Source organism: Balaenoptera physalus (assembly GCF_965194825.1).
Source record: "Balaenoptera physalus genome assembly, chromosome: 3".
NCBI lineage: Eukaryota > Metazoa > Chordata > Mammalia > Artiodactyla > Balaenopteridae > Balaenoptera > Balaenoptera physalus.
Genome location: NC_138890.1, coordinates 86,457,805 through 86,471,984, shown reverse-complemented (window position 1 = coordinate 86,471,984; position 14,180 = coordinate 86,457,805). Strand labels below are relative to the sequence as shown.

Below are 14,180 nucleotides of genomic sequence, written 5' to 3'. Positions count from 1 at the left end.
ATAATAAATTATATTGTGGATCATTAGTTTCTGGGAAAATATTGACCTCATAAAAGCAGTGATTTAGGAAAATTAGTCAGGGACTAGATATCTGTTGAAGACATTGAATCAAATCAAATCTAACACCATATTAAAAGCATAACACATCGTTACCAAGAGGGGTTCATCTCAGGGGTGCAAAGTTAGTTTAGCATTCGGAAAGCCAATCAATGTAACTTACCATGTTAACAGACTAAAAAAGGAAAACAATATCATCATCTCAATGATGAAGAAAAAGCATTTGACAAATACCCGACGTCGATCCTGATAAAAACACTCTGCAAACTAGGAACAGAAGTAACAGCCTCAACCTGACAAAGGACATCTATGTACTGCTAACATAATGATGAAAGGCGAACTTCTTCCTGCTAAGATGAGGAAACAGGCAAGGATGTCTACTCTCACCACTTCTATTCAACATCGTACTGGAGGTTTTCACCAGTCCACCAGGCAAGAAAGAGAAATAAAAGACATCCTGATTGGAGATGAAGAAGTAAAATTGTCTTTAATCACAGATGACATGATCATCTATATAGAAAATCCTATGGAATCTATATATCTATATATTTACTAGAGCCAATAAGTAAGTTTAGCAAGGTTGGAAGATGTGTGATCAATATACTAGCAACAAACAATTGGAAATTGAAATTAAAATAACAACATTTATGATCACATAAAACATGAACTACTTAGAGATAAATATAAGAAAAAAAATGTGGAAGACCTGTGCACTACAAATATAATGAGAGAAATTAAAGAACTCCTGGGACTTCCCTGGTGGTCTAGTGGTAAAGAATCTGCCATACAATGCAGGGGATACAAGTTCGATCCCTACTCAGGGAACTAAGATCCCACTTGCTGCAGGGCAACTAAGCCTGAGTGCCATAACTACTGAGCCCACGCGCTCTGGAACCCACGCACCACAACTACAGAGCCCATGTGCCCTGGAGCCTGTGTGCCACGACTAGAGAAGAGAAAACCCACACGCCACAACTAGAGAGAAGCCTGCACACCACAATAAAGAGCCCACGTGCCACAACGAAAGATCCCGTGTGCCGCAACTAAGACCCAACACAACCAAAAATAAAATAAATAAATAAATCTTTTAAAAAAGAAAATAAAGAACTCCTAAATGAATAGAGAAGAAATGCCATGTTTATGGATAAACATGGATAAAATATCAATTCTCCCCAATTTGATATATAGGTATAACACAATCCCAATTAAAATCTCAGCAGGCTCCTTTGTAGATGTTGACAGCTAATTCTAAAATTCATGTTGAAATGCAAAGGATGTAGAATAGCCAAAACAACTTTGAAAAAGAAGAACAAAGTTTGTTAACTTATACTCTCTGACTTCAAGTTTTAGTATAAAGTTACACTGATCAAGGTTGTGATATTAGAATCAAGAAGACAAATAGATCAGTAGAACAGAATACAGAATCTAGCAATAGACCCACACGCATATGCTTAATTGATTTTCTGCAAAGATGCAAAGGCAATTAGAAGTATGAGGTTAATTGAGTAAATTATTTTGTACAGGATGCAGCCATTAAATTTTGCTGTAAAAATACATATGTCAACATAGTAACATGTTCATAATACATTAAGAGAAAACTGTAGGGTCTAAAACCGTTTATGAATTATTATTCTATTTTTGAATAGGATCTATATTTTTTTCAAAAGGATACACACACAGATAAATACATGCATACACATACAGTAGTGACTGTTAATAGTAGGAGCTTGGAATTGCTTATAATTTTAGTTTTGCTTTTAATGTTTATGCTTCTATTTTATTTATTTATAATAGATATACACTGTAATAAAAGACAAAACCAAAACATTAAAATGCTGTATAATTATTACATAAAGTGCAATAACAGTATTATTTGGGGAAAAAAGGGGGTTGTGTGTAATATAAAGAATGGAAATATATTCCAAGTAATACAAAGAGAGATGGAGTTACAGATGGTCTTTTAGCTTTCTCTTTACTGGTTTCCAAGTTTTCTACATTGGGCATTCTAGCTTTTAAAAAATTACAAACGCAATCCATATTATCCATACTTGCAATAATTCTCTATAACTACCCGGCTAAAGATCTAACTTCTTAATCTGATGTTAAGATCCTCCACGAACAATATGGCCCAGACTGACCTTTCTGACTTTCCTCTCTTCCCCTGCAAGTCCTCCTGTTCTCTGCTTCATTTACCTGGTCCTGTTCCCGGCACCCACCCTCCCTCCCTTCCTCCATTGCTGTCCCTTCTTACTTGGGCCATGCTTCCTCCTCTGTACCTTTCTACTTCACACCAAAGTTTGAAGTCAAGTTCCTGCTGTCTCTGAAATTTCTCTGAGAAATGCTTTTGTCAAGTTCTATCTGTGAATTCCTATGGCACTTCTGCCTTTCCCATACATTTGACACTTAACCACGTTCCAGTTAAAGGATAAGCGAGCATTAGATTAGTGGGGAGAATTTTGATTCCACAGTACTAATGTACATGTTGACCCTATGCTTAGGTTCTGGAACTAGACTGTTGGGTTTTAAATCTTGGCTTTACCTTGTTAATGGGTGGTTGATCTTGGGGGAAATTTTTAACTCACTTTATCTCAGTTTTCTCTTTTAAAAATTGTATAAAAGAGAACTTACCTCACAGAGTTGCTGTGGGATAAATAAGTAGTACTGAAAAGTATTAGAATGTTTTTTGGAACATAGTAAGCACTCAATAGATGTTAGCTATATTATTACAATGATTGTTTTTATTATCATCACAACCTTAGAACCAAGTCTCAGTCATATGTGTCCTTTTGGTAAACCTGGAAATTTAAGGGCTTAGAAAGCATTCTGAAATAACCCCTATATTTGAATTTCTAATATTTAGTCTCCTTAGTTAATTTAAGATTTCTCATATGCTGTCTCCAAGCAGTATTTAGGCAGCAAATAAAGCTAGAATTTAGAGCTGATTGAAAATTAAATGTCCATTGCAAAGCCCAATTTTTGCCACGAGGTGGCGATAAAAGACTAGTCATGATTTTTAAAATCAACTACAAAAAACATTCATAATTTAAAGAAATGTTCCATATTTCACATTTACTTGCATGATTTCTAATTGCTCCCTCCTCAAATAGGGAAGAAGGAGAGAAAGGGAACCAGGAGTCAGAACTCTTCCTCTTTGAGACCAGGGGGCTTGTTCAGAGGAGTTAGTATTTTAGGGACCTCCCTAGCTTGGCTGCACACCCTGACAAGAAGCCTGGCAAAGGTCGTGTTCTATCAGAAGCACTGCTTGCCTAACCTGTGCACTCTGGACATGAGGAATCTTGATTTTTCCATCACTTGCTGCCTAATAATAGGGGAAGGCTTCTTAACCTGCAAGCTCCCTCTGGCTTAACTCTTCCATAGGCGAGAGCAATGCCGTGGTCTGACATGATAGGGCACGGGCATCCAGCAAGAAGATGGAGACAGAAATGAGGTTTAATGCTGGGGAGGCTGCCAGTGACTCATATGAGCAACCCGTCCAGGTTCAAGGGAAGGTCTCAGTCCCCAGGAGTCAGCGCTGTAATATGAAAATACAAAATTTTCTTAGTCTCTGTATCTGCAGGTCCTAAACATTCAGATTTAAAATATGGGATTGTCCACTGTATTTAAAGTTCTTGAATATATTCTCCCCAAGATGGCTGCCACCAGTCTTTTTTTTCTTTTTTTTTTTTTGCCATGCCGCGCAGCTTACAGGATCTTAGTTCCCCGACCAGGGATCGAACCCAGGCCCACGGAAGTGAAAGCGCCGAGTCCTAAACACTGGACCGCCAGGGATTCCCCACCAGTCACTTCTTGCCAAGGAACATCTCCTCTCTGCACCAGCGGGAGGAATGTCTGTGTGGTTCTGGCTGCTGCCTCTGTCTGCCACACGTGTGGAGCTCGGAGAGAATCACATCCCATCCTCCTTTTGCTGGGGAGTAACTTCCAGATCCAGGTCAAGTCTCCAATTGGTCTAAACACAGACTCTATTCTCCTGCAATTCTATAAATGTTCTCTACAGATGCCACTTCTCAGGAGGATTCGTTATTATTACTGTGGTAAAAACATCAAAAAACATAAAATTTACCATTTTTAAATACACAATTCAGTGGCATTAAGTATATTCACAAATTGTGCAACCATCACCACTACCCACTTCCAGAAGTTCTTCATCATCGCAAACAGAAAATCAGTGCACATTGGACAAAACCTTCCCATTACCTCCTCCCTCAGGGGGTTACTTGTAAACAGTTTTGGTGCCCACAAAACCTGCAGCTGTTTTTACACCTCTTTTAAAGGACTTTGTTATTTCATTTCTTTAACAGACATTTATTAGGCAACCATACTGGGTGAAATCAAATAAATACCTGAAGGAACTTGCAGCAAAGGAGCTTGTAATGAACTGATATAGAGACATAGATAAATGATATCAGCTCAGTGTGATAAATGCTATGAGAAAGGAAAGAAGAGAACTGGCTAGAGATCTAGTGTTTATGGAACACAAACTGTCAGACTGCACCAAAGTGCTTAGGCATTTCATTTCTCTTCATAATAACCCTGTAAAGTAGTTACTGTTACCCCATTTTGCAGATAAGGAATCTGAAATCTAGAAGGATCTAGCAATTTGCCTACAGGAGCTCAGTAGCTCAGGGTGCAGTAGAGGGGGCAAGCCCTAAACAGACAGTTAGGAGTTCTGGGTGCCAACCCAGACTGTGTGATTGACGAGCTTCATGCATGTAGGTTTGTGCTCACGGTTCCCTGGGCCTTAGTTTCCTTTGTATAAAATGGCAGAACTACACTAGTAGACCTCTTAGGACCTTTTCATCGAAAGATAAAGAAGACTGAGTGAATATTGGAGAGTTCTAGTCGCAGATCTGAAGAGGAAACAGACTGAAGAGAATTCTGTACCTCTGGACTCAATGCGGGAGTGCCCCAGAGCTAAGACCCCATTAGCTGGGTAGGTGGGGCTTTGGGACCACAGAAGTGTGGCTTTTAAATCAGTTTGGCACTCAAGACTGCTTAACAGAGGAGGTTGGACTTGGTCTGGTAAATTTTGTTCAGTTATCAATTTATGTTTTCTGCCTCAGTTTTCCATTTTCTTTATGCCGTATTCAGACAGTTAGCCAAACTCCCCCCTTGCCCCAGGAGAGGACTAAGGCAGGGTGGTTTGTATTCAAACCCACTCAGCTAGGGGATTGTATGGAGGGAGCAGAGGGAAACAGTAATAGGAGAGGACTGAAGATGTAGGTCTTGGATGAGATTCCTCCAGGCTGGGAGGGAGAGAAGATATTAGGTGGGATTCTCAGAAATGCACCTGTGTCCTGGCACTGCTGATGGGGTGGAGATGGAAAATTCTCAGATACACGTGTACATAAAGTGGAGTGTGGGCAGAGGGGACTGTAGCCTCACTTATGTAGCAAATACGGGTAGATCTCCCCATATACATAGCAGAATATGATGCTTCCAGGCCCTGACCAATGCTTTGCTCTCTGCCTGGAGAGGTCCTCCTTTCTTGTCTACTTGTTGACTTTGTGTTGTCGGAGCAAAATTGCAGCAAAGTTAAACAGGCAAGGAAGACCTAATTCAAAGCTACTGCAATTGAGGAGAGGATCCAGAACCAAATCTGAACTCAACTCCACTGAAACAAAGGGCAGGAGGGATTTTAAGAGCAAAATGAGCTAGTGGAAGAGTACTTGGGGACTTTAGGAGGCTTATCAATGGGATGTGTCCAGCACATTGAGTTATCTCTGATTATGTAAATGGTTTTCTCTGTGATTAGGCCATGTGTTTGCCAATTGGTGCCATAGAAGTTAGGCTTCTCCCTCCCATAGAGAGTGGGTATGGGGGTGCCATATTCCTTGATGATTACATTTCAAAGGAATGGTTCCCAGGTCATTGAGAAATACAGTCTTGGGTTGTAAAACTGGCAAGCCGCTTTTAAGAAGGTTTACATCTCAAAGGGCAGAGAAAAAATTTACAATTACAAGTTTTCTAAAGAATTGCTCTAAGAAAAGGGAGGTCAGGGCCTAGAGTCAGAAGCAAGCCTTTCTAAAGTTGCCAAGCTGAGGGGAACCTTAAGGCCATTTGGTCACTTATTTTTATTTAAGTTAATTAATTTATTTTATTTATTTTTTGGCTGCGTTGGGTCTTCGTTGCTGTGCGCGGGCTTTCTCTAGTTGTGGCGAGCAGGGGCTACTCTTTGTTGCGATGCGCAGGCTTCTCATTGCAGTGGCTTCTCTTGTTGCGGAGCATGGGCTCTAGGCATGCGGGCTTCAGTAGTTGTGGCACGTGGGCTCAGTAGTTGTGGCTCGCGGGCTCTAGAGCACAGGCTCAGAAGTTGTGGCTCATGGGCTTAGTTGCTCCGCGGCATGTGGGATCTTCCCGGACCAGGGATCAAACCCGTGTCCCCTGCATTGGCAGACGGATTCTTAACCACTGAGCCACCAGGGAAGTCCCTATTTTTTTAATTAAAAAATTTTTTTTAATTTTTGGCCACGCCACATGGCTTTGCGGTATCTTAGTTCCCCAAACAGGGATTGAACCCAGGAGTTCTAACCACTGGACTGCCAGGGAATTCCTGGTCACTTAGTTTTAAATTCCACTTTTTTGTCACTAAAAATATAACATGTCTCCTGATTCTCTTTCTTTCCCCCATCCCTAATTTTTTACTTCAAAATCTATAGAAATTCTGATTCTTCTTCATGCATCCATCACCAGTATATGGAACTGAACTGCAAGTATTGATTTATATATTTGAGATATTTGAAGCAGGGACAGTATCTTATTCCATCAGTACTGTCATGATCACATGGTTGGAAATGCAGAATAAATATTTGCTAAACTAAGTCTTACCAATTCATACAGGCTATTCCGACTGTTTTCACTGACTGACCTTTCCATCAAACTGGCTAATTACATCAATAAATGCACTTATTTTCCCTCACCTATTTACCACATATGACTTGTTTTTTTGTTTTGTTTTTTGTTAATTTGAATAGTTTGTGTCCTTAGGTTGAGTGATGAGAATTCTAACAGGACACGCTACCACTCAATTTGAGTCCAGTTCAAAGACTGGATAATTTTATCCAAATTCTCAGTTTTGTCACTAAGTTTTCCATTTTCTCTGTTAGCGACACTCAGGGATGGTAACACCAAAAAGAACCTTCATGGGTGTTATGATGGTTACTTTTGGAAAAGGAATTTGAGTATCCAAATGGCTCCCAATTGTCCATCAGCGAAAACACTGCCCCTCACATGGCCCCATCAGTGATCCTACGCAGACCAAGCGAAGGGAAGCATTGAAGACATGGTTCGCATTGATCTCAAATTCCCTCTTCAAGACTCTCTAGTAAGAGGAAACGTTATTCTTTTGGTCTGAATTATCCAGAACTCGTGTCTATTTTGATTAAATCTACCAGACAATTTCTAGTCAGCTCTGAGCAGTAACCCTATTGAGCCACCCAGATGGCTGAAGATGCCATGCCAACATTCTTTTTCTTAGTATGTTGTCTACCAGACACAGCCTGATTATTACCTTGGGTTTCAATAGGCACAAAAAATATGAAATATTATATGGTTGTTGTTTTTATATCAAGCAAGGGCATTATTCTACTCCTGAGACTTAATTTAGGCAATTGTGGACCAACAGTTCCTGTTGGCCACTAGAGTAGCATTTTGTCCACAGCACCAGTAGGTTACTAAATGGGTCCCATCACATGAAAGAGTTAACGTGTTTCTAAAAATTATTAGTTGCCAGGTCTCAGAAAGTCAGTTATGTCCAGACCACCAGATGACAAGGAAATAACATCACATACAAGTCTCACGATAAAGTGCATCCAAATTAATTTTGCTCAGGCTAGAACATAAGGATTTTTTCTAACTACAAAGAGAATGAGGTCTTTTGAGACAAACCATATTTCTTAAAATGTGGGCTTCTGTTTTCAAATATCTCTTCCTCACAGCTTCCATTCTTCTACTGCTTCATTTATATCAATTACAGTGTATTTTTAATACAATTATCTGATTTGTTCACATGGAGATTGATGCAATATATATGCTAGACTGAAAAATAGTTGCATGAGAAATACATATGAGAAGATGGTCTCTCAAGGGAAGAATATGTAAGATGTTTTTTCAGCACTTTTAAATCTGAGACTCTGATTGGTGCTGTGTTTGTTAGAGGCTTGTTATTTATATTGGTTTTTAAAATATTTCCTCCTAAATATCTTTGGTATGGGGGAAGAAAGGTACACATTTAGATGCTAAAACCTCCTCTGTTTTTATGACATCTTATTAATTTGATGTGACATTGGGCTCTGATGCCAGTAAAGCGTTGGCATGAATACATGCTACTAAGTCTGGTTCATGGTGTCTCACATTTTTGAGTATCCTCCACGTTTAAGATTTTTGTTTATACACATAGAGCTTTGGAATGATGTCATTAATAAATTGTATCTCTAGTTCTCTCATGGAAAAGGTCATGCCTCTACAAGGCCACTGAATCAGTTGATTGAATTAACCTTGCATTAAATTCAATTCAGTTAAGAAAGCCCAAACTGCCACGATTAACCATTTCTCACTCTGTGTATCTGCTTAAAGGAGAAAACAATAATCTAACAAAGATAATCATCACACTCCACTTTTTCTCAAGGAGAAAGTTCATTGTTTGCACATGGCAATCATTAAACAAAGGAAATAAAATTTAATACATTTATGATAAATCATAAGATAATTATCTTACAATAAAAAAAACTACCATGAAAACAAAGTCCTTACCCACAGATAAAAGAGGTAGGCTGGCTAAGAGATGTCAACTTTCTCTAAATCTGAGTCTAGGCGGATATATGAGAAAATTATTCCTTTTTCTAGCTGTGCTACTGTGGAAAGTTATTTCATGCCATTTGACATATGTTTTTCGGTGCCCTCATCTGTAAAATGGGAACAAAACCACCTGCCTCTTAAGGTTGATGTAAGAATTAAATAAGACATTGTTTAAAGCACTTAAGAAAAATGACTGGTGCATATTAAATTCTCAGTAAATACTAGCCATTATTAACTTCATTGTTAATTAGAGAGGAAAGGGCCTGAGAAGATAGGTAAAATGTCATAGGCCAATGCCTACTGGAGAGCTGTGGGGATCAGGAAGTCCCAGGGTTCATGGTTCCCTCAGCTCTGTCAGTCGTGACATTTCTCTTTCTCCTCCAGACATTTCCCTTGCTTTTCCTCTTGGAGAAACCCACAAAGGTGCTCAAACTTCTAAATCCCACTCTTATTTCCTTATTAATCACAGATCTCTAGGCCTCTCAGCCTGCTTTCTTCTCTTCATAACTGCCACTACCCATGTTGTCCCTGGGTGTCTTGTTCCTTCCAAGATGCTAGAGTGGGTGTATGAACTCCCCACCTCCTTCATTCATTTCTGGTTTGAAAGTATGAGACTCCTGCAGTGGCATATAAGCATAAGGGAGGATAGCTTATGTAGGAAAAATAAAAGTCAACATGGCTTGCACTGGAGCACAGGGGCAAGGGAAGAAGCAGGAGAGAAGGGGTCAGATCATGGAAGGCCTGGAAGGTTTCGCTGGCAGGCAGGATTTTATCCTGAGGGCAAAGGTGAGCGAATGAGGTACAGTTTAAGCCTGGAGGGACCTGATGACATTTTCATTTTATACTGAGGACTTGGGCTATAGCACTGAGAATGGGTTGGAGGGCCAGATTATTTGAAAGACATAATAGGAGCCTCTTTAAAAGCTGTGGTAATGGGGATGGAGAAAAGAGACCAATATGAGGAGATATTAAGGAGGTAGATTCACCAGGACGTGGTGGCTCACAGGAGGTGGGAAGTGAGGGGCAGAGGGAGGCAAGGACTCTGGGGTTTCTGGCTTGGAAGACTAAGTGAATGATGGACATAATAAGAGGAGCCGGCTGTGAAGAAAGAGAATAAGGTGGAAAAGGCAAGCAAATGGGCTCTCTGCTAGGGCCTGCAGAAGGAACATGGCCCTGCTGCCACTTCGATTTTAGCTCAGTGAGACTCATCTCAGATTTCTTTCTTTGTTTTTAAAAAATATTTATTTATTTATTTGGCTGTGCTGGGTCTTAGTTGCAGCATGTGGGATCTAGTTCCCTGACCAGGGATCGAACCCAGGCCCCCTGCATCGGGAGCACAGAGGCTTAACAGCTGGACCACCAGGAAAGTCCCTCATTTCAAATTTCTGACCTTCAGAAGTGTAAGATAATATATTAGTGCTGTTTTAAGCCAGTCAGTTTGCGATAATTTGTTACAATAGTAATAGGGAACCAATATAGGCCATTTTAGCTCCAGAGCTTTCTGTGAGGTCAGGCAAGGCTGCTCTGGGGCCTACATCATAGCGTGACTTCTCCCTCTTTCCATGCTGCTCCCTTCACCTCCTTTCCACACATGTTGGGGCACCAAGGGCACTCCCAAGTAAGCATCCTCTATGTGAAACTCTGTCTTGGAGTCTGCTTCCCAGAAAACCAACCTGGGACAGATTGTAAAAGCTCATGTTAACTTCCTATGATTGTAAATATATGACTAACAAATATAGTAAAGTTTATCATTGTTATCCCTTTTCAGTGTCACTCAAAAAGTATAATGCCTAACATGAATTGCACTGGCCCTGACATTAAGACAATGTGAAGTAAATATGAAGAACATGAGCTTGACAGGAAGATATGAGTTCAATTCCAGCTCCTTTACTTGGTCACATTACTTAAACTTTTTGGATTTAATGCCTCTCACTTGCCATCCCCTGCCCCATAAATAGGAACGATAAACACTTTCCCCCACTAGGTAGCATTAGAGTATTTAAACACCATTACTGATCTATGACAAGGGCTCAGTGAAAGATAGTCAAGCCCCCTCAACTCTACCTCACTGTTATAATTGATACTCCAGGTGGCGGAGGCAAGTCACCACTAAACTACATGATTCTGCTGTCAAAATGTGTGCTTCAAGCTAAGAGGGGTCTGGGAGATCAGTGTGACCTGGGGAGGTGAAGGAAGGCTTCTTGAGGGATATGGGAACTTAGCTGGGCTCATAAAAACACCTGAAAGAGAGAAGGGCTGGGAGAAGGCACCATAGGGGCCCTCATTCCAACTCTAGCCTGTAGTTCTAGTTAAGGTAAACAGAATTTGGAAGCGCAAGTACCAGATAATCAAGTTTGCACAGTGCTGCACTTGTTTTAGTTGTTTTAACTGGCAACGTTAGACACGGAAGACAGTATATCTTGTAATGTATACAGTGTATTTTGATATGTTTTACATAAATATGAAGTATTATTATAACCAAGAGGAATCTGAGAAGGAAAAAAACTGGATAAGGACAACAATGTTGAGCTATGTACTCATCGCAAATAAATACATAAAACCTTTGAAATTATGACATAACCAGTACTGTTAGATTTATGGTTATGGGTATCGCTCTCATTCCAAGCTCCTACTTTACATTTATCAACTTTATATTCATATGGCATCTCTATTTTCAATGTCTTAGAAATTTCTCCCTCTCCTAGTAACCTTTTCAGCTGAAATTTCATATGCTTCATATTAGCTCAGAAGCAAATTTTTTTTCTGAAAGGTTGAACCTATCTGTTCAGCCATTTCTGAGTTACTCAAGCATGAACAAATGTTGTTTAGGAAATTTGTCAAGATCCACTTTTTATGTGTTCAGATTTAATTCAAGATGGTTTAAACTTAAATCCCCAGAGCTGTCATGCACATATTCTCTTAGGAGAAAAACATTCTTTGCTTTGAGATATAATTGGTTGAGGTTTACACTCCACTTTCTGTGTAAATGGAGTGTGGTTATGAAGAGATCTACTCAGATCCTGGAAAACCTTTTGGGTTTCCAGACCCTCCATGCATATTTATAAGTATGCTTTTTTTCTTTTTTTTCCCCCAAATTATCAACTTTCTAGGAGAACTTGAAGGTAACAACTCCTGTCTGGCTGTTTATTGTCAGAAAATAATAAAATCTTATTTATGAAAAATTGGAAAAATAAAGATTTAAAATATTTATTTATTTATTGAAACTTGGGCATTAGTCCTTGTTCAGTTGTAGACAGCAATATCTGTATTGCTAACAGCATCTTTTAAGCAAATATTATTGGGTATATTGATAAGACTTTTCTAAGATGGCATACTATTCATCATAAGATTTTAAGTGCTCTGAAATACTGGGAACTTACAAAATTAAAAAGAACTAAAGTAGGAATAGGTGGATGGGGTAGAGACAAGAGAGAAGAGGGCAGAGACGCCTTCCTCATGACCTGGCAGACAGTCTCAAAACATACAAATGTATCCTAGTTATCTATTGTCGCGTGACAAATCACCTCAAAACTTATGACTTAAAACAATAATCCTTTTAATATCTCTGGGGGTTGGCTGGGCTCAGTTAGACCATTATTGCTCAGGGTCTCTCATGCATTTGCAGCTTCTAGGGCTAGCATCCTCTGAAGGCTCACTCACTGACTCACTCAGCTGTAGCACCTGGGCTGGGAGGCCTCAAACACCTAAGGCTCCTTGGGCATCTCTTTCTGTCTTTACATGGTCTCTCCGCATGGTTTCTCCAGCATGGCAGCTTCAGCATAGCCAAACATTTTCCAAGGTAGTTCAAGGCTTCAAAGATCCGTGTCCCAAGTGAGACAGCCAAATGGAATCTGTATTTTCTTTTCTAACCTGGCCTCAGAAATCAAGACAGTCACAAAGGTCCACGCAGGTTGGAGGGGAGGAGACAGACCCCACCTCTTCATGAGAGGTGGGCCAAAGAATCTGCAGGTGTGTTTGAAAACTTCCACAGGATTTCATAGACCTCTGGCAGAAAGTCTGGGACAGAAGAGTGAGTCATTCACTAAACCACAAATTGGTTCATTGTGGTTCCTTTTCTGCTGTGGTAGAAGGATACTGCCATGTTTAAGGGCTCCTGCCCTGGAGTTAGAATGCCTGCCTGGGCTTGCCTCTGCCCTTACACTTACTAAGCTTGAAACCTTAAACAAGTTCCGGTGCCTCAGTTTTCTTATAAGTTGGAGATAATGAGAGCTAACGTTTATTGAGCACTTAGTAGGTGGCAGGCATTGTCATAAGTGCATTATATACTATCTTATTTTATCACCAAGATAACTCCATGAGGTAGTTACTTTACCTCCTAAATCATAGGGTTGACAATAATAGAGACATCTTTCAGGTGTGTCTGTGGTGTGGATCAAATGAGACTTATTACATTCCCTCTTGACATTATTAAACCTGATGGGGCAAATTCTAGTGATGCCAGGTCAGGAGGGTGAGCCATTTCCAGAAATGGACCAAATGTGCACAATGCCATGTAGGAGCGCAGACTGTTCCCAGTCTAGTGCGGAAGACCCAAGGAGGATTAGATTTCTTGTTAGGTGGTAAAAATGCATAAAAGATCAGTCATTCCGGGTCTTACCTGGGGTTACGGGTACAGAATCCAGCGCAGTCCAGCAGAGTAGGACCACGAGCCCCGCTTTGAGTTTCCAAAAACGGAAGCGTTTATCTTTTTCCTGAAAAAGAAATCCATGACTTGGGGCAGTGAAAAGAGTTCTGGCCGGAGAACACGCTCCCTCTGCCTGGAGCGTCCGCAGGTGTCGAGAGCCCGCTTCTTAGCCGGATGCACGACGCTGACACCCTTCCCGGGCGGCCTCCCCTCGCGTCCCCGTCGCCAAGCTCAGTTCCCTGACTCCACGAGCCTCCTCCCCTTCCTCCCTCTCCCCTAAGGTGCCTACTCCCGCGATTGAAGAGCGCCCATCTTTCCAAGCCGGGCAAAACCCGGAGAGCTGGAATCCCTCTCCTGGAGCGCCCGGGCGGCCACTGGGCATGCTCCGTCGTCAGGCAGGTTCGGGGCCGCGAGCGCGTGTGCGCCTCGCAGATTCCTCCTGCGGCCGCGCGTCCTCCGCCTCCCGAGCAGGGAGCGGGCGCATGATGGCGGCGGCGGCGGCGGCGGGGAGCGCCAGGAGCGCCAGGAGCGCCAGCAGCGCCAGCAGCGGCGGCGGCGGCGGCGGCAGCAGCAGCAGCAGCGACACGTCCAGCACCGGCGAGGAGGAGAGGATGCGGCGCCTCTTCCAGACGTGCGACGGCGACGGCGACGGCTACATTAGCAG

The 14,180-nt window shown here is 41.4% G+C and overlaps 2 protein-coding genes across 6 annotated transcripts in view; one reads left to right on the top strand and one right to left on the bottom strand.

Annotated features, from left to right (window-relative positions):
* Positions 1-13,922, bottom strand: part of LOC309657831 (uncharacterized protein) — a 27,348-nt gene extending 13,426 nt beyond the window's left edge. For 2 of the 5 annotated variants that reach the window (XM_082455804.1, XM_082455803.1), the window contains exons 1-2: positions 13,806-13,922; positions 13,490-13,583 (exon numbers count right to left, since the gene is read on the bottom strand). In XM_082455804.1, the coding sequence (XP_082311930.1) occupies positions 13,490-13,583; positions 13,806-13,898 (187 nt within the window). In that variant the 5' untranslated portion in view covers positions 13,899-13,922. The other 3 variants (XR_014261914.1, XR_014261916.1, XR_014261915.1) reach the window with 3 other exon arrangements.
* MCC (MCC regulator of WNT signaling pathway) overlaps positions 13,897-14,180 on the top strand; it is a gene marked incomplete at its 5' end in the record, with an annotated part of 425,634 nt that continues 425,350 nt past the window's right edge. Inside the window, one exon of the mRNA XM_082455726.1 lies at positions 13,897-14,180. Coding sequence (XP_082311852.1) covers positions 13,897-14,180 — 284 coding nt within the window.